Below are 24,012 nucleotides of genomic sequence, written 5' to 3' on the forward strand. Positions count from 1 at the left end.
CTGGTGCATCCTATTGTCTCGTTCTCTGTTCAGCAGGGAAAAGGCTATTTGCATTTGGTCCTTTCACTTGGTACACAAGATGTCTACACATACAGAATTCTAAAGCACTTTTTGAAAAATAGTGTGTCCCATTTCTTCCTTCATCTCGACATTGCTTTGTTTATTTCAAGGTGAAGAGATTGACAGCCTCCAGAAAAGTCATGTTTTTAACATGCAGAAGTTAAAGAATTCAGAGTTAAGACTCACTGAGGCCCAGCAGAAAATGAGAGAACTTGCACTGAATATCAAAATGAAGGAGGAACTTATTAAGGAATTGGTAAGAACGGGTAAGTGGCTACTGATGGACAAACTGAAATGAAGATGATGAAGACATTCAGAAATAAAAAAAAAAAAAAAGAAGTAAAAAATCTGATGTCCTGTATGTCATAGTTTTTATGTAGTTATCCTATGCAAGAATACTTCTGGTAACTCTGGTAAATTCATAACGTACACCGATTACTTGCTACGACTGCAATGTCTGTACGTTCTTATTATGGCCTTCTCTACTATGATATGCAGATGTGTTTGTTGAATATTTTTTGTGCTTTGCTGTTTATTCACTTTATCTGCTAACTGTAATTTTGCATGTATGCTTAGAGTTGCTGATTGCTTTGGGAAGTGTATTTGTTGTGTAGTGTCTGGGATAGGAAAGATGACGTGACACTGTGCTGGGAATTCTTGTATTCCCATCACAGCAGTAGGGAAGCACAAGTCAGGAGGGGAAAAGGTTTTAGCTTGTATAATTAAGCCCCTGTCCTGGTAGAAACTAACATTACGCTGACCATAAGGGTCTCTCCTTACTACTTTTAATCACACTCTTCTCCTGTGTACAAATTCTCTCAAGGCTGTCTTCTGGTATTCAGAAAGATTCTGTACCCCCAGAAAATGGTACCACGAGGAAGACTGCCCAAACAGGGAAAATTAGAAGGCAGAAATAAAATCAAAAGTTGTTCACTGATTACCAAGTTAGAAGCTGAGTAATAAATAAATAGCATAATCTGTTTTTAAACAATATGGTGTCTTTAAGGTAAGGATGCACAGTCTGTAAGCAGGCAATATACTCTGAAGATATCTAAACTGGATAAAGAATCTGAGCAGGCCAAAACAGAACTGGCTGAAACACAAAAGCAGCTTCAAGAGCTGGAGAGTAAGGAGCTGAGAGACATTCCAGAGAAAGCCAGGCTACAAAAAGAGTTTCGGAAGAAGATGGATGCAGCTAAGTTGAAAGTGCAGGTATTTCTGACATGACCATTAGGATTTACAAATGCTTGTTTAAATATCATCTTTAAAATCTTAACTGTCTGCTTGTGAAATTCTCACAAGCTTTACGCAGCTAACACTGGTTGAAGTAGCCAATGAAAATGTTACAACATACTTAATGCTACTTAACAAATATGTAGTTAGGTGCATTCCTCTTAAAAAGAATTGGATGGTATGAAATAACCTAGACACCACTCTGCAGTATCATACAAGAACGTACACAAGTAGGTTACTTCAATTTTATTAGCTTCTGTAAATAAAATTGCTGCTTTTTGGAAATAGGGTATAAACTCTATGTTTAAGCAGGTCATCATGATGGTTTGTGATTATGTGTTTGTAATACCAGATTCAGTATCTGCCAGTAATTAATTTTAAGTTCTCTTGTGGGCCAGCTGAAGCACTCCACGTCTCTTGGTCCTAGAATGGGAGGCCAGACAAGCACTGCTCATAAAATGCTAACTGGCTTATTTACCTGAGTTCAGGACCAGAGCCTTGATAAACCTTTATATGTTTGCACATTATCCTGAGCTGTTGCTTCTGTTGCTGTGAAGCTGTTGCTTCACTACCTTAATTGTGTTATCAAGTATGAACCATATCTGTGCCTTTTTGTGCTGCTTCAGATTAGTTCTGCATTTGCTGATTTTACCAGAAGCATTAGAAACCACAGAAATAATGAGTGATTATTGTGGTAAAATTTAGTAAGTCTTGCTGACTGTCTGAACTCAGTGAAATAAACGCGAGTCACATTATAGTTTTAAGTTTTCTTGCTACTAAGATGAATTTTGCCATGAACATTCAGGCCTTACAGAAAAAGAAGCAAGACTCTAAGAAACTGGCTTCGTTATCTAACCAAAGTGAAAAACGAGCAACAGAACTTGAGCAAAACATCGTTCAGATGAAGCATCAGCAGACCTTGCTAGAGAAAAGACTGCATGAGGAGAGTGAAAAAAAGAAGCAACTAGAAACAGAGATTCAGCGAGACCAACAACAAATTAAAGTAGGACTATTTCTGTTTCTGTGTAACAAAGAATGAGATCAGCCAATTTTGCCTCTCTTTTCCCAGAAACAATGCACTGTACTACCAGATTTTATATAGTTCTATGTATCCACTTCATTGACAAATTCACTGAAGAAACTGCATATAAGTATTTTGACAGAAATCTTCTATTCACCTTATTATTATGTGATGTGTAGCCTAGAGTCATAGTTTTACATGTAATTCTAGGGTTGATATTTCAGTTTACATACTTGTGTAGATTCTGCCATAGAATGTGTTTAAAAACAGGCTGAGGCAGACAGACTTTTTGTTTGTTTCTTTTTGTTTTTGTTTGTTTGTTTGTTTTTGTTTTGTTTTTATTTGTTCTTAGGAACTACAGCTTAAGATGGAGCAACAACAGAAGATTCTTACACTTAAAGATAAAGAGATTGCTGCATTTAAAAAGAGGAATAACTCTGCAGGAACTTCACAGAAGTCAGAGGTAGTTAATATTCTCTAAGTCTTTGTGGGTGCTGAAAACTGAAAAAAAAAAAAAAAAAAAAAGTCTTTATTCATCCCTAGTCTTTCTGGTAGAATAATAGGTGTTCTCTGCAGCAGCAGTGCTACCTGCATTATTTCAGATCTGGGCACCAAGATGCAAGAATTTCACGAATTATCAAAAGTCTTTAAAGATAAAAACAACTTTTAAAACCAACTGAAATAATAGTAGCTTTTTAGACATACTATTATTATATCCACTGATAGGCTATTACTCCAGAAGAAACTTCTTTGAGCAGGATTAGATTCATTTTTTCTGTCTTCCAGCATTTTGGTTTCTTCACTTAACATCTTTCCTCAAATAATTAGTCCTAGGGGCAACTATAATGGAGTGAAGAAGAGCTAGCTGAATTCTCAAGCCAACTTACTAACCTTGTTGGTCTCTTTATATATAGGGCACCAGTTTATGTACCTGATGATAGGAAAAGGCATCTGGTAAAAAATTGTTTAAATAAGATATAGCAATATAACATTGCTGAGCCTCCTTTTAAGTCAGCCCAATTTCTGTATTATCCAGAATCAAAATTTTGTTTCAGATTTAGTGATAAGATCAGGAACGTGTCACGGTTTGAATGAAAAATCCACTTGCACCCGTGACAGGGGCCGTGGGCCCCACGGGGGGGCCTAGGCCGAAAGGAAAAAGTTAATTAGGAAAACAAAACAGCGGCAACGATCTAAGGAGGCACACTTATTTACTAAAATACTACATCAAAATACAAGATAATAAAATATAATATAATATAATTGAAAATTGAGCTAACGAATCAGGCAAAATAGGAGAGAGAATGAGTCCCGTAACCGAGAGGCCTACTGTGAAATTTAGGCGAGATGGTGAAGGCTCCCACACACTCCCCTGAACACCAGAACTCGAAAGAGAAATCAGTCTAGTCTGCGACCGAGTTAATATAGAGTCCAGGTCCCGTGACCTATCGTGTTGTTCTCTGGGAGATGTAGTTTTCTTCTGTAAGTAGCAGATTCAGTAAAATTATTCATGCTTTATATGATGTTATGATGTGGAATACTGATAGCAAAATTACAAAATTATTAAACCATGACATTCCACCCCTTATTCTACATCATTACATTATGTTTATACATACATACACACTCATACATATAGTTGTGAATAATCAGCAACCTTATTGTCTCAACAATTTATATTTATTCCATACAAATCCCTAAGTTGAGAACAAAACTCTGTAACCTAACCTACTATTTATTAATTTTGAGAAAAAATGGCAAAACTGCCAGAAAAAAAGGAAGACATGTCAGCGGTAGAGGAGAAAGGTAGTGCTAGTAGGGCGTCCCCCACATTAAGGTGCACTCATCCTTTCCCAGCCACCACAGCAGATTTCCTTTTGACTTATACTTCTTTCCATGTGTACTCTACACATGCATGGCCAGTGCACGATATAGAGTCCAGATGGAAAACTTGCTTACAGAATGCCTAATTAAGGTATATAGAAAAAAAAAAAGTGTTTCCTTAACATTAATCCACTCTATCTTAAGCCCTGTACCTAATTGGACATTCATCAAATATTTTCTGAGATTCTACCTATATATCTACAAGAAAATCATTGGCTGCACTCCCCCAACATCAAATTCCCTTGTGGTACAAATTGGACATTCCCATTTTTGTCCATCACCCACCACGTGCACCCAGGTCCCTGGGCAAAGACAGTGCCCTGGAGAGGTTTGCCCTTTCCAGACACTGGAAGGACCCAAACTGTTTTCCCCAACACACTCTTTATGTGTACTACAGGAACCTTATCTCCCTCCACGGTACGTAGGGAGCTGGATTGGTTAGGACCATTACGATTACTAGATCCTCGAGTGTTGACCAACCAGGTGGCTTCTGCTAAATGGTTCTCCCAGTTTTTGTACATTCCACCACCCATTGCTTTCAACATACTTTTCAACAACCCATTGAATCGTTCAATCTTACCAGAAGCTGGTGCATGATAGGGAATATGGTAAATCCATTCAATGCCATGATTTTTGGCCCAAGTGGTTACAAGAGAATTTTTAAAATGGGTCCCATTATCTGATTCAATTCTTTCTGGAGTGCCATGCCGCCACAGGATTTGCTTTTCCAACCCTAATATGGTGTTTCGGGCGGTAGCATGGGGTACTGCATATGTTTCGAGCCACCCAGTGGTTGCTTCTACCATGGTGAGTACATAACGCTTACCATTGCGAGATCATGGCAAGGTGATATAGTCAACCTGCCATGCTTCTCCATATTTATACTTTTGCCATCGCCCTTCCCCCCAAAAAGGTTTCATCCTCTTGGCTTGTTTAATTATGGCGCATGTTTCACAATCATGAATAACTTGAGCAATAGCGTCCATAGTTAAGTCCACCCTCGGTCTCTGGCCCACTTGTATGTCGCATCCCTTCCTTGATGACCTGAAGTCTCGTGGGCCCACCGAGCTAGGAATAATTCACCCTTGTTCTGCCAGTCCAAGTCTATTTGAGCCACCTCAATTTTAGCAGCTCGATCAACCTGATGGTTGTTTTTATGTTCTTCAGTAGCCTTACTTTTAGGCACATGAGCATCTACATGGCGCACCTTTACAACAATGTTCCTTATTCGGGCAGCAATGTCTTTCCACAGTTCAGCAGCCCAAACAGGTTTACCCTTTCGTTGCCAATTATCATCTTCCCACTGTTGCAACCACCCCCATAAGGCATTTGCCACCATCCATGAATCAGTATAAAGATGAAGCATTGGCCACCTCTCCCGTTCAGCCACATCTAAAGCCAGCTGAACAGCCTTTACCTCTGCGAATTGACTTGATTCTCCTTTACCTTCAGTGGCCTCTGCAACTTGTCGTGTAGGGGGGGCTCCATACAGCAGCTTTCCATCTGCGATGCTTCCCTACAATACGACATGATCCATCTGTGAATAGGGCAAATTTCTTTTCGTTTTCTGGTAGCTCATTGTATGGTGGTGCCTCTTTAGCACGTGATACCTCTTCTGTAGGTGGTTTTTCAATTTTTTTACTCTCAGGCCAGTCCATGATCACTTCTAGAATTCCAGGACGGCTGAGTTTTCCCATTCGAGCTCGTTGAGTAATTAATGAAATCCACTTACTCCAAGTGGCATCAGTAGCGTGATGGGTGGAGGGAACCTGTCCTTTAAACATCCAGTTTATTACTGGCAAGCGAGGTGCTAGAAGAAGCTGAACCTCTGTCCCAACTACTTCAGAAGCAGCCTGAACCCCCTCATACACGGCTAAGATCTCCTTCTCAGTCGGAATGTAGCGCTCCTCAGACCCTTTATATGCTCGACTCCAGAATCCTAGGGGTCGGCCTCGGGTCTCTCCTGAGGCTCTTTGCCACAAACTCCAGGTGGGACCTTTCACTCCAGCAGCAGTGTAGAGGATGTTCTTCACATCCTGTCCCGTCCGTACCGGCCCCAAGGCCACGGCACGGGCTATCTCTTGTTTTACCTGCTCAAAAGCCTGCTGCTGCTCAGGACCCCATGAGAAATTATTCTTCTTCCGTGTTACCTGATAGAGGGGGCTCACTATGTGGCTGTAGTTTGGGACATGCATTCTCCAAAAGCCCACTACTTCCAGAAAAGATTGGGTCTCTGTTTTGTTGGTGGGCGGAGACATAGCAGTGATTTTGTCAATCACATCTGCTGGGATGTGACGACGTCCATCTTGCCATTTTATACCTAAGAACTGGATTTCCTGGGCAGGCCCCTTCACCTTGCTGCTCTTAATGGCAAAACCAGCTTGCAAAAGAATTTGGATTATCTGTTTTCCTTTCTGGAAAACCTCTGCTGCTGTATGGCCCCACACTACAATATCATCAATATACTGCAAGTGCTCAGGAGCATTACCCTGTTCCAAGACAGCTTGGATCAATCCATGGCAAATTGTTGGGCTGTGCTTCCACCCTTGAGGTAAACGGTTCCAGGTATACTGAATACCTCTCCAGGTAAAAGCAAACTGTGGCCTACATTTTGCAGCCAATGGGATGGAAAAGAAGGCATTAGCAATGTCAATGGTGGCATACCACCTAGCTTCTTTTGACTCCAGTTCATACTGGAGTTCTAGCATGTCTGGTACAGCAGCACTTAATGGAGGTGTGACTTCATTCAGGGCACGGTAATCTACAGTCAGCCTCCATTCCCCACTGGTTTTACGCACTGGCCATATGGGGCTGTTAAAAGGCGAGTGAGTTTTGCTAATCACTCCCTGATTTTCTAATTGGCGAATTAGCTTGTGAATGGGGAGCAATGAGTCCCTATTGGTGCGGTACTGCCGTCTGTGAACCACTTTGGTGGCAATTGGTACCTCTTGGTCTTTTACCTGGAGCAACCCCACAGCAGAAGGATCATCTGACAGACCAGGTAAAGCTGACAACTGCTTAACGCCGTTTGTGTTAACAGCAGCTATCCCAAAGGCCCATCAATACCCCTTGGGATCCTTAAAATGTCCCATCCTAAGGTAATCGATTCCCAGTATACATGGAGCCTCTGGACCAGTCACAATAGGGTGCTTTTGCCAGTTTTTACCAGTGAGGCTTATTTCGGCCTCCAACATAGTCAATTCTTGAGAACCCCCAGTCACTCCATGGATATATATTGGTTGTGTCCCTTGGTGACTTGAGGGCATTAGGGTGCATTGTGCACCAGTGTCCACCAAAGCTTTATATTTCTGTGGTTGAGATGTGCCAGGCCACTTAATCCACACAGTCCAGTATACTCTGTTGTCCCTTTCCCCCCCCTGGCTGGGGGCAGGGCCCCTCTATTGTTTACCTCGGTGGCTTGCAGCAACTGGAACTTTCCCCCTTTTGGAAGAGTTCACCTTGGTGGTTGTTTTGTACTGTAATTCTTTCACTCGTGCCTGAAGTGCAGAAGTGGATGAATTATACCACCTCTTTATATCCTCCCCATGATTACTCAAGAAATACAACAAAGCAAAACGTATGGTCTTACCGTTGTCATTTGCTTGAATACGGGGTGTCTTATTGTTGTCATTTGCTTGAATATGAGGACCTCTCTTTTTTATGGTTGAGATTTTCGATGATACGGGTCGAGAGGAACTCATGTTGTTTAGCTTTTTCAATAGGCGATCGTGGGAATCCTGGTCCCCATCATCTGGTACCACCATGGATCCATCTACATCAGGCATGTTAGTCAACATGTCAATAATATCATTTTGTGTTCCCTCCATTCTGTTTAACCTTTCAGCTATTTTGACAATGGCTGAAGTATAACGATTAACTTCTGTAGTGCTTATAAATAATTCAAGCTCCTGAAGTTTAGCAATTAGTTCATTAACAAGGGGTTTCCTTTCTCCTTGGCCATTATACTAATGCAAGTGCACTGGCATGCTTTTCTGGAGCAGCCCTTGTAAAGTCATGCCACATTTGTCGTGGTACACGGACTATCTCAGGATCATGTAATTGGTTCGGGTCATTGCGGTTGAAGTGGGAGCTGTATAGCATTTCCACCAGAGCATTTTCTCTCAAAGTTTGGATGCCTTTCTCTATATCAGTCCATTTCCTTTTCTCAGGCTCCAAGTCCCATTTAAAGGGGAATCTATCTCTTACCGCTATCAACATCCGCTTCCAGAGGGTGTAGGACTGATCTTGGCATGTGCCAATACCTCTGTCCACACGTGCATCTCTGGAAATGCTACCCAGTTGGCGAGCTTCATTGCCATCAAGCCACACACTGCTGGCACCATTGTCCCAGCATCGAAGTAACCAAGTGACCATATGTTCTTTTGGTTGACGTGTGTAATCCTTTCTTAGATCCCGAATTTCACTCAGTTTTAAAGATCTATCAATAATGGTCGTAATACTTTGCTCACCTTTTGCTCTATCAAGAGTCCCAGGTGTTGATGGTGGCAACTGTGTTGATGAGGCTGCCCCATCTATAAGTTTGGACTCGAGAAATTCTCGTAAAGAAAATCTAACTTTTGGCTCCTCTTCTTTATCTGACTCTGACTCTTGTATTATTTCCTCCAGGTAACCCTCCTTCTTTTTTCTCTCTCCTAACTTCCTCTGCTCCTCATACTTCTTCTGCTCCTCTAACATCCTCTGCTCCTCCAACTTCTTCTGGTCTTCTGACTCCCCCTGCTCTCCTGAGTCCCCCTGCTCTCCTGAGTCCTGCTCTCCTAACTCCCTCCGCTCTTCTAACTCCTTCTGCATTTTCTCTAACTGAGTTGAAAATTGTTTTATTTTTCGCCCTCTTACAGGGGCAACCAACATTGTATCTGGTGCCCCTGGTAGTTGGTCAAGGTGTGGTACATACGGTTCAGACTTGGGGATGTTCCCCTTGGACTGGAGGGTGCATAGCTTGGATCGGAGGAGATCGCGCTCGAACTCCAGGGTGTCGAACTCAGCCCTGAGGGCATTGTACTTGGACTGAATTGTGTCGAACCCGGACTGGAGCGCGTCGTGTTTGAACTGGAGTGTGTTGCGCTCAGATTGGACGGCATCGTACATGGTCTGGAGGTTGTTACGATTGATCTTGATAGCATCGAACTGAACCTTGAGGTCGCTGAACATGGACCGGAGGACGTCTCGCTCAGATCGGAGGGTGTTACACTCGGACTGGAGGATGTTGTGCTCAGACTGGAGGGCGTTGTAATCAGTCTGGAGGGTGTCACGCTCCGATGGGAGAATGTTGCGCTCAGACTGGGGGCAGCTATTCTCAGTCTGGAGGGCGTTGTGCTCGGACCGGAGAGTGTTGTGCTCGGACTGGAGAGTGCCGTGCTCGGACTGGAGAGCGTTGTGCTCGGACCGGAGAGCGTTGTGCTCAGACTGGAGAGCGTTGTGCTCAGACCGGAGAGCGTTGTGCTCGGACTGGAAAGCGTTGTGCTCGGACTGAAGAGTGTTCAGTTTGGATTGCAGGGATTCTTTCTCATACCAATATGTGTCTCGTTGTTGTAGGAGGTTATTTCTCTCATCAAGGAGACTCTCATTCTCAGCCCTGAGACTCCCTCTCTCAGCATCAAAAACTTCCCTCTCAGAAATGGTATTAAATAAGGCCCGATAAGCATTAGCTAGGCCCCAAGTCATTTGTGCCTCCTGAGATCTGCCTGAGCCACAACATTCCTGTCTCAAATATGCGGTCAAACTCTTGGGATTCTTTAAGTGTTCAGGAGTAAAGCTCCACGACACTAAAGATGTCTGTCTTCTAAAAGTCTCTCCAAAGTCTCTCCACACTCCCTGCCACTCAGTATTCTCTAATTCTAGGGAAGACTTCCTCCTGAGGTTATAAATCCAGATACTGAGTGAGATCACTACTATAACCAACAGTAAATTCAGGGAGATTAATACAATTGACAGTGTGGTCCACTGGGACAACTGGTCAGTCGAAGACTGCTTAAAGGATGCAAAGAAAAAAGGAAGAGCACGCTCAAAAACCACCATTTCCGTACTATTGGTTGCATTAGTTGCATTAGTTGCTCCCTCTGGAGCTGCATGCAAATACGAAGTAAGCGTTGCTAACCATGCTTTCAATCTATAATACATTCCTATAACTTCATAGGTAAAATGGGCTAGCTTAAACATGGTCCAATATGTTTGGAGCATCATAAAAGAGGAACTAATGAAATGCAGTACCTTATAAAGCCAACTTAGTAGAGAGAACATTTTTTTTTTTTTTTTTTTAATAGAGAGAAAAAAAAAAGTTAAAAACGCAAAGCTCAGTAGTGTTTATAAAATAAACCGGAGTATTGGCAGTCCGCCTGGACTTTCAAGGTCAAGCTCGCAGGCGCAGAATCGCAAACCTAAGATAGCTCCTTAACAAAGAAAAACAACTTGTAGCCCTGTTAAAAGCTAAAAGAGCAACAGAAGAAAACACAGAAAAACAGCAACTCAAATTGCCCGCATTCTCCACCAAAATCTGTCACAGTTTGAATGAAAAATCCACTTGCACCCGTGACAGGGGCCGTGGACCCCACGGGGGGCCCTAGGCCGAAAGGAAAAAGTTAATTAGGAAAAGAGAACAGCAGCAACGATCTAAGGAGGCACACTTATTTACTAAAATACTATATCGAAATACAGGATAATAAAATATAATATAATATAATTGAAAATTGAGCTAACGAATCAGGCAAAATAGGAGAGAGAATGAGTCCCGTAACCAAGAGGCCTACTGTGAAATTTAGGCGAGACGGTGAAGGCTCCCACACACTCCCCTGAACACCAGAACTCGAAAGAGAAATCAGTCTAGTCTGCGACCGAGTTAATATAGAGTCCAGGTCCCGTGACCTATCGTGTTGTTCTCTGGGAGATGTAGTTTTCTTCTGTAAGTAGCAGATTCAGTAAAATTATTCATGCTTTATATGATGTTATGATGTGGAATACTGATAGCAAAATTACAAAATTATTAAACCATGACAAACGTCATTTTCTCATACAGCTGATTAGTTACTCTTAAAAGATGAAAAAACAGAATCATAAAATTCTGACCAAATAAGTCCTCATTAACTCTCTCTTTATCTCTGTTTAAATTACAGAAATTAGAAGAGCAAAAGAAATGGCTGGATGAAGAAATGGAAAGAGTTCTCCAGCAGCACCGACAATTAGCAGAACTAGAAGAAGACTTAAAGAAAAGAGAATCCATTGTAGCCAAAAAAGAAGCATTATTACAAGAGAAAAGCCACCTTGAAATCAGGAAACTGAGATCTAGCCAGGTAACTTAAGAAAAAGGCATGAAACTCATCACAGCTGTAGCTTTGACTGAAAGACTGCAGAAGGAGGGCAACCAGATGATCAGAGAGGTTTAAGCCATGTGATTCGAGCTTCTAGCAGTGACATTAAATTATGGTGTGGGTTGAGCAACATTTTAAATGTGAATAATACAGAACAATCACTTTTATTCACATTTTGTCCTCAGATTCCAACAATAAAACAAAAAATTGAATACTGGAATACTGTTATTGCAGATCATTAAATAATGGTATCTAAAAATGACTAAATTGTTCTGCAAACTAGAGAACATGGCAGATAAATTTCACATTTTTTATTTATCAGTAGGAAAAGAAATAGAAATTTAAATATAATTATATTTATTATATTTATAATAATAAATATAATAAGACTCATTTAATGTATGTAGAAAACTGCATATTTGAGTGGTCTCACTTCCTTTCATCTTCTAAGAACTTTTTATGATAGCTGGCTACTCAGTTTGTATGGAGTCCCATTGCAAGAAGCAAGCCTTTCACTGTGGAAAGTGACTCATATTTGTTTCCTCTGAAAGGAGTATCTCAATTTTATACCTACTGTTTCTGGGTATTTTTTAGGCTTTAAATAAAGATAGTATGAAATTGTCTTCTCGCTTAAGTATGCTGGACCAGGAATTGTGTGATAGAAGTTTGCAGCTTCAGGGCAGCACTACTGAAGACAGGACAGACATTCTGGAAAAAATCCGGGTTCTTCAGAAGGAAAGAGATCAGCTGCTCACAAGAAGAAACAGTGTGGATGAGAAACTGAAAGAGGGTAAAGTGCTGTCAGCTGAAGTAAGTAGGCACCCCTGAAATAAATTCATAGGTTTTAGGCTGTAGTAAAACATTCCTGTCATGACCTAAGTCTCCCAACAGTAGGTAAACTAGAACCAAGGAACTGAAGTTGGGTATTTTTGTTATTACAATACTGCTATGTAGTGCTACTTTCATACAAGCTAATAAAGTTTATATTCAGAGAGGCTTTTCCTAGTGCTTTGATAAATTCCACTACTCTAAGGATTATAAAATCAGAAGTAATGGAACTGGACATACATCAGTTTATCCTAAGCAATTATTATAATGTTAGGACATTGACAAAGTAAAGTATTCCAGTTGTGATATTCCTTGATTCACTTAAAAGGATTTCGTGAAAAAGCAAACTTACCTGATGGCCTCCATAGAATCACAGTGAAAATAAACCTTGTTGCGTAGATGTTCCACACTAGAGTTATCAGTATAATTAAGTTGAAGGTATAGCATACATTTAAATAAAGTATAGAGATTTGCTTTGTGTCTTGAGAAGCAGAGCGGGCCTGTGTATGACCTGTTGATGTGCTGAAGAGAATCCTATTCATCTCACTCCACAGAATCTTCTGTAGTGTTTCAGGCCATTCAATTCTACCACTTCTCTGGACAGTTTGGGGTCAGAAAACTCCTAACTTATCTGATTCATTCATGAATCTGACAGAAAACTGGTGCAGCCAAAAAATATTAGTGGAAGTCAGACTGTGGAGAGAGAGAATGAAGGGAGGATAAAACTTATGCTTTTGTGGTGATAAACCAATTGTTTGTTCTGGAGGGCAGAAGAAAAAACAAGTTCCAGATTTCTATTCTTCCTCTTACTTTTCCCATTCCATTATCTGTACTACTGCTACTGGTTTGCCTTGCTCTTAAATTTAATTTCACTTTTAAGAATGAAGTTCATGTCTTGTGTATACAAAGATTAAATTTGTACTTTTCAAGAAGATTTAACCATATTAAATTCATGTTTCTCTGCAGGAGGAACATACCCTTTTCCAATTGGAAGAAGGAATTGAAGCCCTGGAGGCTGCTATTGATTACAAGAATGAAAGTATTCAGAGTCGACAGCACTTGCTGAGATCTTCTTCACAAATCCTTTCACATAGTGAGGATAACATAGTAGGAAAATTAGTTTCCTTGTCTGCTGCTGAACTCAGAGCTATCCTTTTCAGATATTTTAACAAGGTATGCTTTTGCTAATGAGTAATATTTTATCTGGTTATCTGTTACTGTTCTAGGTAATGAAATGAAATGATGTCAAGTAGCAAAAATCAATTTATCAAGGTTTTCAGGAAAGTCTGCTTAGGTTACATACATCTGTTGTCAACTCAAGGCATCTCGAATCTTTACCATAACATAAATAGGATGCTAACTTTGTATATCTTGATTTGAGGTCACCTGATTAAAAGGTCTTTAAAATCTGGAAATTTCCTTGCTCTTTTACACTGCTCTGTAGTGCTAACTTTTCAAGTAGGAATATACTTAAATATTGGTGCCATATTAAAATTGTTTTGTGCGGTTGTCTGAGGGTGATACACAAGTTGGAAGAACTTTTTTTTTTTTTTCCCAGAAAAAAGAAATCATTTTTATATCAGTTTAAATTCTGCACAGAGCATTAAAAAATGCACTGGTCCATGTGGTCAGAATGTGCCAAGCTTCTTTCTGAAGAATGAACTCATATCTGTTTCCAGTATGAGCTCACAGCTGATAAAGACAATAGGTTTTGTATGCAGTAATCTACTAAGCAGAACCGTAAATGCTTTTATTAAAATGTTTAGATAAAATAAATGTATTTCTTTCTTAGATTGTTGGCCTGCGTGAGACTGAACGTAAGTTACAACTGCAGACTGAAGAACAGGAAATGAAGGTCACAGAACAGGAAAATGTAATACGTGAATTAGAATCTGCACTTGAACACATCAAGTTGCAATGCGATAGGCAGCTGACCCTACAACACAAAGAACATGAGAAAAAACTACAGTTGATATTGCATCATTTCACAGGTGTGTGTTTGCTTGTTTTCAAAGAGGGATGGTACAGTGTTATATTTAGCTGCTATTGAGAAATACTGTATTTCAACTGAAAACAAACAAACAAACAAAAATAACAACAAAAACCCTAACTGAGGTAGATACATTTTAGCTGTTACTATTCTGATATTACATAGGATGCTGGTGAACTGACATGAGGTGCCTGCATAAAAGAAAAAACAGTAGTTGAAAAAAAAACTACCATAATTGTCATATATTCATATTGAATTTGCTGATATTGGAAAGTTGAAATTCCCACCAATCTTTATATTCTAAATTCTCCTATTAAAATTACAAATGAGGTTGATGTGGCCTTTTTGATCATCTGCTAGTTTACATGTACGCACAGAAAGCAATGTATCAGCAAGATGCAGGACATATTCTATCTAGGTAGGCATCTTGATTTTTGACACAGAGGAATTGATGTTTCATTCTGAAACTGATTTTACTTGTCCTAGAACAAGATGGTGAATGTGTTGCAGAAACCTTGAAAGAGTATGAAGTGAAAGTCCAGCAACTGGAAAAGGAGTTATTTTTCTATAAGAAAACCAGCAGAGAACTGAAGAAGAAACTGAAAAGCTTCCTTGGAGAGTCATCCCACCTACAACTTGCACCCTCTAAATGTAAGTACTTGTCACGGAGTTCTCTCTAGAGCTCACTCCGGGACAGGGGCACAAAACCCGGGGCAGCAGGAACAAAAGCCCCCTCCCCCCCTTTTCTCTAGCGGCAGGGTACGGCAGAGTGCGGCGTGGCCCGGCGCGGCCCGGCCACGTGCGTTTAGGGAGACGGGGAAGGGAAGGGAGATTGCGATTAGGTCTAACAAAAAAATGAGGGAGGAAAAAGGTGATCTGAGAACGAATGGCAGTTTAATAACCTAATAACACTAAACAACAACAAGAGAGTCTCAACAAAGAGAATACCAAGTCCCAAATCTCACCGATGGAGCTGTGGAAGGCAGGAAGGTCTGACCACGTTGTCTCCTCGCAGGGAGCCGGTCCAGCAACGCCGTCCCCTTCCTCACTTCCCTTCCGGTGCCCCACCCCACATGCTCATTAAGGCAGTTCACAGAAAAAAAAACTTGTCCCCTTTACTCCCATTATGAAGCATGGTGTTCTGATGTGGAATACCAACACCAACCAAATTGCAAAACCATAACATTCCACCCCTTATTACACATCATCACATCATGCCTAACTTTTATCAACATATAAACAGAACAGTAGTTAACATGCATTACATATGTACATACAGATATATATATATCTGTATATATATATATATATATACACACATGGAATCACAGGCTGCACTCCCCCAGCATCAAATTTCCCTGTGGCACACACTGAACATCCCCATCCTTCTGCATCACCCACCAGGTGCACCCAGGTCCCTGTGCAAAGACAGTTCCACGGAGGGGCCTCCCCTTTCCAGAGGCTGGAAGGACCCAAACCGCTTTTCCCAGCATATTCTTTACATGCACCACAGGAACCTTGTCTCCCTCCACGGTACGCAGGGAGTTGGACTGTGTAGGGCCGTCTCGGTTGGCTGATCCTCGGGTGTTTACCAGCCAGGTGGCTTCTGCTAGATGTTTCTCCCAGTTCTTAAATGTTCCACCACCCATTGCTTTCAGCGTGGTTTTCAGCAAACCGTTGTGGCGCTCGATCTTACCAGCGGCTGGTGCGTGATAGGGGATGTGATAGATCCACTCTATGGCGACGCCCATCTTGCCATTTCACCCCTAGAAACTGGATCTCTTGGGCAGGGCCCTTCACTTTGTCTCGCTTAATAGCGAAACCAGCAGACAGGAGGATTTGGATTATCCGTTCTCCTTTTTTAAAAACCTCCGTCGCTGTATCACCCCACACAACGATATCATCTATATACTGCAGGTGCTCTGGAGCACCGCCCTGTTCCAATGTGGCTTGGATCAGCCCATGGCAGATGGTCGGGCTGTGTTTCCACCCCTGGGGCAAACGATTCCAAGTGTACTGAACACCCCTCCAGGTATGCAAGGAGCCCCCTGGCCAGTCACTATACGATGTTTCTGCCAGTCTCTACCAGTGAGGCTTATCTCGGCCTCCAACACAGACAGTTCCTGCGAACCCCCAGTCACCCCATGTATATGTATCCGTTCTGTCCCTTCGAAACCTGAGGGTATCAGAGTACACTGTGCACCGGTATCCACCAGTGCTTTATATTTTTGTGGTTCTGATGTGCCAGGCCACCGAATCCACACAGTCCAATACACTCTATTATCCCTCTCCCCCCCCTGGCTGAGGGCAGGGCCCCTCTATTGGTTGTCTGCAGCGGTAGAGGCAACCTCAGTAGTGGCTGACCTCTTTTGTAATTTTCTTACCCGTGCTCGCAGTACAAAATTGGGTTCGTCATGCCACTTCTTCATGTCCTCTCCATGGTCACGCAGGTAGTTCCACATGGCACCACGTGACATAGGCTCACTGCGGTCCTTCACTCGGACAGGTGTGCGTTTGCGTCTGACAGCTGAGACTGCCACAGGTTCACTGTGGTTCCTTGCCGCAGACCAGCTCTTCTGCATGTTGTCCTGTCTTCTCTCCATTTGGTCCATTCTATCCACCATTTTACAGATGGCTGCGATGGTGGTACGGTGTGGCAGTAGTGAGTATTCGATATTTTGCAGTGAAAGGATGAGCTAAAAAATTTCAGGTCTCCTATCCAGCTCATCATACCTGTTACAGTTCGTTAATAGTACACTGGAATACTTCACTGGTGCTGACCGTATGAGTTTCTTGCATATTTCCGGAGTACCGCTCACCTTTTCTGGGTCATGGTTGATCCTCTGGGTCCCCAGGGACAAACGTGGGATCGAACAGCATTTCTGCCACAGCCATTTCTCTCAGGTACTGGATACCTTCATCAGCTGTACTCCATTTTTCCAGTACAGGCTCCAAATCATTTTTGAGAAGACAGGTTGCCTTTACAGCTGATAGAATCCTCTCCCAGAGATTGGCAACTCCATCGAGACATCTGCTGATCCCTCTATCAATAGATGAGTCTCGAGCAATGTTTCCTAATTGACGAGCCTCATCGCAGCTTAGGGACATGCAGGAGGCCCCATTGTCCCAACACCGGAGCAGCCAAGTGACAAGGCGTTCACCTGGGAGTCGGGCAAACTCCTTTCTCGCACTTTGGATTTCAGTAATTTTCAGAGGTTTACGAGTAGAGGAAGCAGTGACTTTTCCCTCATCATCACTATCTTCTCCGCGTCTGTTAGTCTTCTGGGTTGCCTTTCTCGGTGGTTTTGGGGAGGGTCCCTCACCAGGATCTTCCTCTACTTCCTCCATCCGTTCCAGACGTGAGGGCACACGTTCCCATCTCTGGCCTTCATCGTCACTATCTTCTCCATGTCTGTTAGTCTTCTGAATTGCCTTCCTTGGTGGTTTTGGGGAGGGTCCCTCGCCCGGATCTTCCTCTACTTCCTCCATCCGTTCCAGACGTGAGGACACACGTTGCCATCTCTGGCCTTCCACTGGGGCGACTGACACTGATGCTGGTGCTTCCTGTGGTCGGCTGGGATTAGCTTGTTGCCTTCCCCTTAGGGTTTGGATCTCATTCTCGAGACTCTCTATCTTTTTCATAAGCCATTCGATCTGAGATCCCCCTGATCTCCCACACTCACTCAGGGGTTCTATTAATTTCCCAAGGTCCCTCTGGTGTTCAGGGGTGAGACTACCTGATACTGGGGGTCCCGATGCTTCTGGCCCTTTTCCTGAGTCTCTCTGCACTATTCTTTGCAAGTCTCTCTGCAATTTATAGTAAACTACTACAATTAGAGAGACTAACAACACAGTATTCCAATTGACACCCCAGTCATACTTAAGGAATTCAGAGCATTCGTGAGCCAGTTCAAGCACGGTGCCTGTAATGTTCGTTAGTCTGGAAGGGAGCCAGGCAGATATCTCTATCACTGCCAGCCATCGGCTTAATAAATCTACCCCTACCCCCAACATCAGGAAGTCCTTAAGCCAGGACCACAGGAACCTACGGACTATCAGTCCTACATACAGGGCTGCTGAAAAAAACCACCTAATTACTGCCCAAAACATTGCCCTGAGCTCTGCCCGCATTCTCCACCAAAAATGTCACGGAGTTCTCTCTAGAGCTCACTCCGGGACAGGGGCACAAAACCCGGGGCAGCAGGAACAAAAGCCCCCTCCCCCCCTTTTCTCTAGCGGCAGGGTACGGCAGAGTGCGGCGTGGCCCGGCGCGGCCCGGCCACGTGCGTTTAGGGAGACGGGGAAGGGAAGGGAGATTGCGATTAGGTCTAACAAAAAAATGAGGGAGGAAAAAGGTGATCTGAGAACGAATGGCAGTTTAATAACCTAATAACACTAAACAACAACAAGAGAGTCTCAACAAAGAGAATACCAAGTCCCAAATCTCACCGATGGAGCTGTGGAAGGCAGGAAGGTCTGACCACGTTGTCTCCTCGCAGGGAGCCGGTCCAGCAACGCCGTCCCCTTCCTCACTTCCCTTCCGGTGCCCCACCCCACATGCTCATTAAGGCAGTTCACAGAAAAAAAAACTTGTCCCCTTTACTCCCATTATGAAGCATGGTGTTCTGATGTGGAATACCAACACCAACCAAATTGCAAAACCATAACAGTACTTTATCTTAAAATGCTTTTGCAGTTGTCCATATACCATCTGAGGGGTGGTGAACACACAGTGTTTATCAGATAGACATAAAAACTGTATTTTCACTGAACTAATTATTCTCTAGGAATGTTCTATATCTCCTCCAGTTTCAAAGGAGAGACAACTTTGGCTTGCAAATGCAGCAGTGTTATTTATCAGTCAGTGTTCTACATTCTTGTTCACTTTTCTCTGTATTCTAGTATAATTTAAGTTATATCTATTAATATATATTTATCACTGTTGTTATGAAGAAAATGGTATTTTGCTGCCTGAGTGGCTGTGAATGACGTGGTAATTAACAGCTTTGTAGCATGCCACACTTCAGATGTCAGTATTTTAAAACCTTAATTAGCTCAACTCTGCTGCTAGCACTTGATTTCACAGAAGTTACTTATTGTGAGGCTGTCCATGAGGAGCTCCATACTTTCAGCTACTATAAGTAACGTAATAAAGTACTCTTTGTTAAGGCTAAAAGACATCTGTAGTAACAAGATACCTTTTCTAATGAGATTCTGTGCTTAAAGAAAGAAAAAAAGTAAACAACAACAAAAACACAAAACCAGCAATAACATTGTTTGAGGATGAGAAAAAAATACTCAGATATTTCACACCTCACAATGGTACCAGCACCACCTGACATGCAGAGTGGCTCTGTGTTTCTTTTTAAAGCTCAGCATAACTGGTTCTTCCTCTTAACTGATGCTTCTGTTGCTTTCCACTTGACATAATGCTATGCATTCTGACATAGAGATATTGATCATATATGCTTCTCTCACGTTCAGCCCCAAAGGCAAGATAAGGTTAATTACTTTGAAGTACACTGTGGTGGCGTGAACACAAATATTCTAGAGGCTGGATTGTAATTGAGCATGAGAAAGATCATTCTGTGTTTAATACATAAATAAGCATGTAGTTCTGGATATGTTTCCCTGAGGAGAAGCATACATCCTAGCCTAACTGTAGCGAAGTGCAAAAGGGAAAGGATTTGAATTTCCAACTTTTTCAGATACATGTGTTTGCAGCATTAGTAAGGAGTGATCTTTCTTTTTGTATAATTATTTTTAGTTTCTTTTCATATGAATACATTTTGTGCCATAATACAATGTAACTGAAAAAAACAAAAAAACATTGGTGAGCTTTAAAAATAATTTTTTTAATTATGTCACATTTAAAGTCACATTTGCAGAATACATTTTCTATGTTCTGTTAGTGTAATTGCAGACTGCTTTTGAAAAGATGAAGTTTTTTATTTGACTGTCTTCATTAAGTTGTTTTGACTACCTACATTGCAAGTTAGAATCATGAAGCTTGTATTACAAGCACTGAGTCAGAGGAAAGTAATGGAGTGAGAGGAAAGCAATTCCCTCTGATGTTTTTAAAGAAAAAGGAACTGATGAGGTTTAACAAGAGAAAGTATGGAGTCTTTCACCCGGGGAGCATTAACTGCATGATCTGTACAAGTCAAGGAATGACCAGCTGGAGTTGAGATGTGCAGAGAAGGACCTGAGTGTTCTGGTGGACAGCAGTGTGCTCTTGCGGCCAAGAGGGTATCCACTGGTATCCTAGGATGCATTAAAAATACCATGGCCAGCAGGTCATGGCCATCCTCTACTCTGCCCTGGTGAGGCCACACTTGGAATACTGCATCCAGTTCTAAGCTCCCCTGTTCAAAAAAAAGACAGGGAGCTCCTAGAAGGAGTCCAGTGGAAGCCCACAAAGATGATAAAGGGCCTGAAGCATCTCCTGTATGTGAAAAGACTGAATTACCTGGGTCTGTTCAGTCTGGGGTAGAGAAGACTGAGGAGGGCTTCTTATCAATGCTTAGAGATACCCAAAGACAGATGTAAGGCAGTTACATGCAGCCAGGCTCTTCTCAGTGGTGTGTAGTAATAGGACAAGGAGCAAAGGTCTAAAACTTAAACAAAGGAAGTTCCATACAAACATGCAGAAGAGCTTCTTTATGGTAAGGGTGACAGAGCACAGGAACAGGTTGCCCAGACAGGTTGTGGAGTCTCCTTCTATGGAGACATTAAATATTATCTAGACAACCTACCTCTGCAACCTATGTATCTATGCTTTAGCAGGAGGATTAGACTCAAAGATCTCTTGAGGTTCCTTGCACCTCTGCAGTCCTGTTACTCTGTGACAAAAAGTGAGATTAATGTGCCTTTAGGTGACCTTCACACCACAGGCTATGCACGGTGTGAAACCATGACAGCTCACTAACATTTCCTGATGTCAGATACTCAGAAGAGTTGGACTTACATATCTCCTGATAAATTTTGTTTTAGGTAACAGTGCTGGTGACAAGGCATCCAGTCACGATGAAGCAGAAGTTTCATCTGAAGAATTCAAGTTGAAAACCTATAGTCAGGCAGGAAAAATAAAAGAGGTAGAGAGAACAAATATTTTAAGAGCACGGCAGAATTCGTACAAGCTTGGAGAAGATGTATCTGAATTTGGATGCAGCAAAGAGTGCTTATCAAACATTGCTGATGACAGACTAGGAGAAGATGAAACTCAGCCTTCGAAGTCTCAGTCTCATCTACCTTCTGTCATCCAGAGAAGAGAGACCATAACACAGTTTCAAGGAGTAACTTCTGTAAAACTATCTCGTAGAGAGTTACGTCATATCCCTCCTTCTGAATTATCTTTGAGGCGTTCAAGCCTTGGAGCTGGTGTCAGTTTTATTGCTCCAGATTCCATTGAAATGGACAAAAAGTAGTATCACTAAAACATACTTACTCCTTATTGAATTTTTAATATCTGTTGCTTCTGAAGACATGTTGCTAGATTTCTTTTTTGATGATCTTGTTATACAGCAGCCATGGATAAATGAATAACTCCGCTTTGGTTCTTCTGGCTAGCAGGTACTTGTGATGTTCACATAGTTTCAGTGAATCTTAGATTTTCACTAACATGGTATCTGTGGGCATATGATTCGAAGTCCTTTTAACACTGAAAAAATTATTTTATGTTTTTTCCAACTGATCTGGAAAGTAAAAAACATGTTTTCAGAAACTGCACTGTGAAGTGCCCTGTACTTGTGTAATTTAGGTTTCCTAGAGCAACGTTCTACTCTCCAGTGTCGGACACAAAAACAGACAATTTATTTCAAGATATAGCTAGAAGATACAGTTTCCTGAGTCTTGCCCAGTATTATAATGACTGACTTCTGTAAACATTTTGTAAATACATTTCATGCAAACCATGCCTGAGATCAAAATTGATGCCTCAAGATAAATTTGTTATTTGAAAGGAACGTGATTTTTTCTTAATGTTGTTTAATTACCATTATTTAAAAGTCCTATTGTATGAACTAGAAGTTTTACTTCCCCCTCCTTCCCCTCCCCCCCCCCCCCCCCCCAAAAAAAATCTTATTTGCAAAATAGTTGTTATGGCCTATTTGTGAAATTATTTCATATGATTTTGTTTGTTGTGGCTTTTAAACAACTGAATGTTCGGAAACTCAATGCATGACATTTGTTTTTGTACTACTTGAGTGGGGGGAAAAAAAGAAACAAAGACAAAAAAGAACCAAATCCAGCATCTTCTAGGGAAGCTAAATGAACAAGTACAGTATTTTCTTTGTCCTTGTTATTTGTGTCCGTCCATTTAGAACACAGATCTTTGGATTTCTTATCAGCTTCAGAGCAAGGACTACACAGATTCATTGGTTTGTTGCTGGTAGGCAGCAAATCTTTTTTGTACGTGTACTGTGTTCACTCAGAAGCATACACTTAACAGCTGCACAAACATGCAGGCAGACAACAGAAGGACCACAATGAAATGAATTTAACACTTCTATCCATAACTTTCTCCTGCATAAAAAGAGGAACATCTGAAAGTAAGCTTAGTTTTATTTCAGCAGTGGACTTCAAGCAGTCCTGCTTGATGTGTTGTGGATTATTAGACATATTTAGCAGAAGAATTTTTACTCTGCTGTTGTCTGGGCATGTTGTTGCGTATAGCACACGTGGCTATAGAAAAGAAAGAACTGCATTTTTCCATTCTGCAAGCAGAGAACAGATTTGTCTGTATGACAAAGACGTTAGCAACATGATAAATAGACCTTTTGTCTTGTGGCACATTTAAAATGTTACTTGTTGACTGCAAAACATCTTATTCTAATCAGTTAGATAAATCATTTAACAAGTCAGATGATTTCATCATTCGCAGTTATCACTTTTGCAGCTCAACTGTGAGATAAGGCCTTTTTTTGATTGTTTTTACTTTCATGGAAGTGACAACATAGTTTTACTACTGTTAAATATTAGTGTATGTTTGTGGACAAAAAGGAATAAACAGAAACAAGTAAATGCAGTTTATAATGTGTAGTTATTTACAGCATCTCCACATTAAGTGAAAGAATTACTGAAAGAATTTCTGCTTAGGGATAATACTGTGCATTATCATATATCTCACACTACTGTACAAATAAATATTAATTTGTCTTGTTGTTAAGTTTCCAGAAATGAAAAGCCTGTTCTTGATGGAAGTAAAGTAAGCAAAGGTAAATTTAAGAAAGTACAGTACAATCTGTCGTAGATGTCTGCTGACACATTAGAGCATGGGTGTCCAAGCTTTTGGTTTGTCTGGGCTGTTCTGAGTGAAGAGGAATTGTCTTGAGCCACATAAAGGTTGTTCCAAAAGTAATGCTTCCTATTTATTTCTATGCTAAGTACAATAGATACAATGAGCACAAGAACACTGCTTCATACAGCAAATTCTCAGCTACAAAACACTAATTTTCAACATACTCACTACCATTAGCTATGGATTTTCACCACTGACAAAGAGGAGCCTGCATGCTGCACAAGTGAAAATCTGCACCAGTGGAAGTTGCAGTGTCTGAGGCACGGACCCAGATGTGAACCACCCTACTGGATGACCCTGGCATTGGTTTCCTACCATTTAGATCTAGAAGGAGTCCGTTGCCTTCGCCTATGATGAAAGCACAGCAGTGATGCAG

General features: G+C 41.5%; 1 protein-coding gene across 5 annotated transcripts in view; it reads left to right on the forward strand.

The window, feature by feature from the left end:
* Positions 1-23,363, forward strand: part of KIF27 (kinesin family member 27) — a 36,482-nt gene extending 13,119 nt beyond the window's left edge. For all 5 annotated transcript variants that reach the window (XM_015849202.3, XM_085530326.1, XM_085530325.1 and 2 more), the window contains exons 9-18: positions 171-326; positions 1,067-1,272; positions 2,099-2,296; positions 2,667-2,777; positions 11,326-11,502; positions 12,115-12,330; positions 13,315-13,521; positions 14,141-14,339; positions 14,825-14,989; positions 21,332-23,363. In XM_015849202.3, the coding sequence (XP_015704688.2) occupies positions 171-326; positions 1,067-1,272; positions 2,099-2,296; positions 2,667-2,777; positions 11,326-11,502; positions 12,115-12,330; positions 13,315-13,521; positions 14,141-14,339; positions 14,825-14,989; positions 21,332-21,765 (2,069 nt within the window). In that variant the 3' untranslated portion in view covers positions 21,766-23,363. The remainder of the gene's footprint in view (positions 1-170; positions 327-1,066; positions 1,273-2,098; positions 2,297-2,666; positions 2,778-11,325; positions 11,503-12,114; positions 12,331-13,314; positions 13,522-14,140; positions 14,340-14,824; positions 14,990-21,331) is intronic.
* The last annotated feature ends 649 nt before the right edge of the window (positions 23,364-24,012 follow it).

Source organism: Coturnix japonica, chromosome Z, assembly GCF_054131305.1.
Source record: "Coturnix japonica strain WE chromosome Z, WE-NBRP24, whole genome shotgun sequence".
Taxonomy (NCBI): domain Eukaryota; kingdom Metazoa; phylum Chordata; class Aves; order Galliformes; family Phasianidae; genus Coturnix; species Coturnix japonica.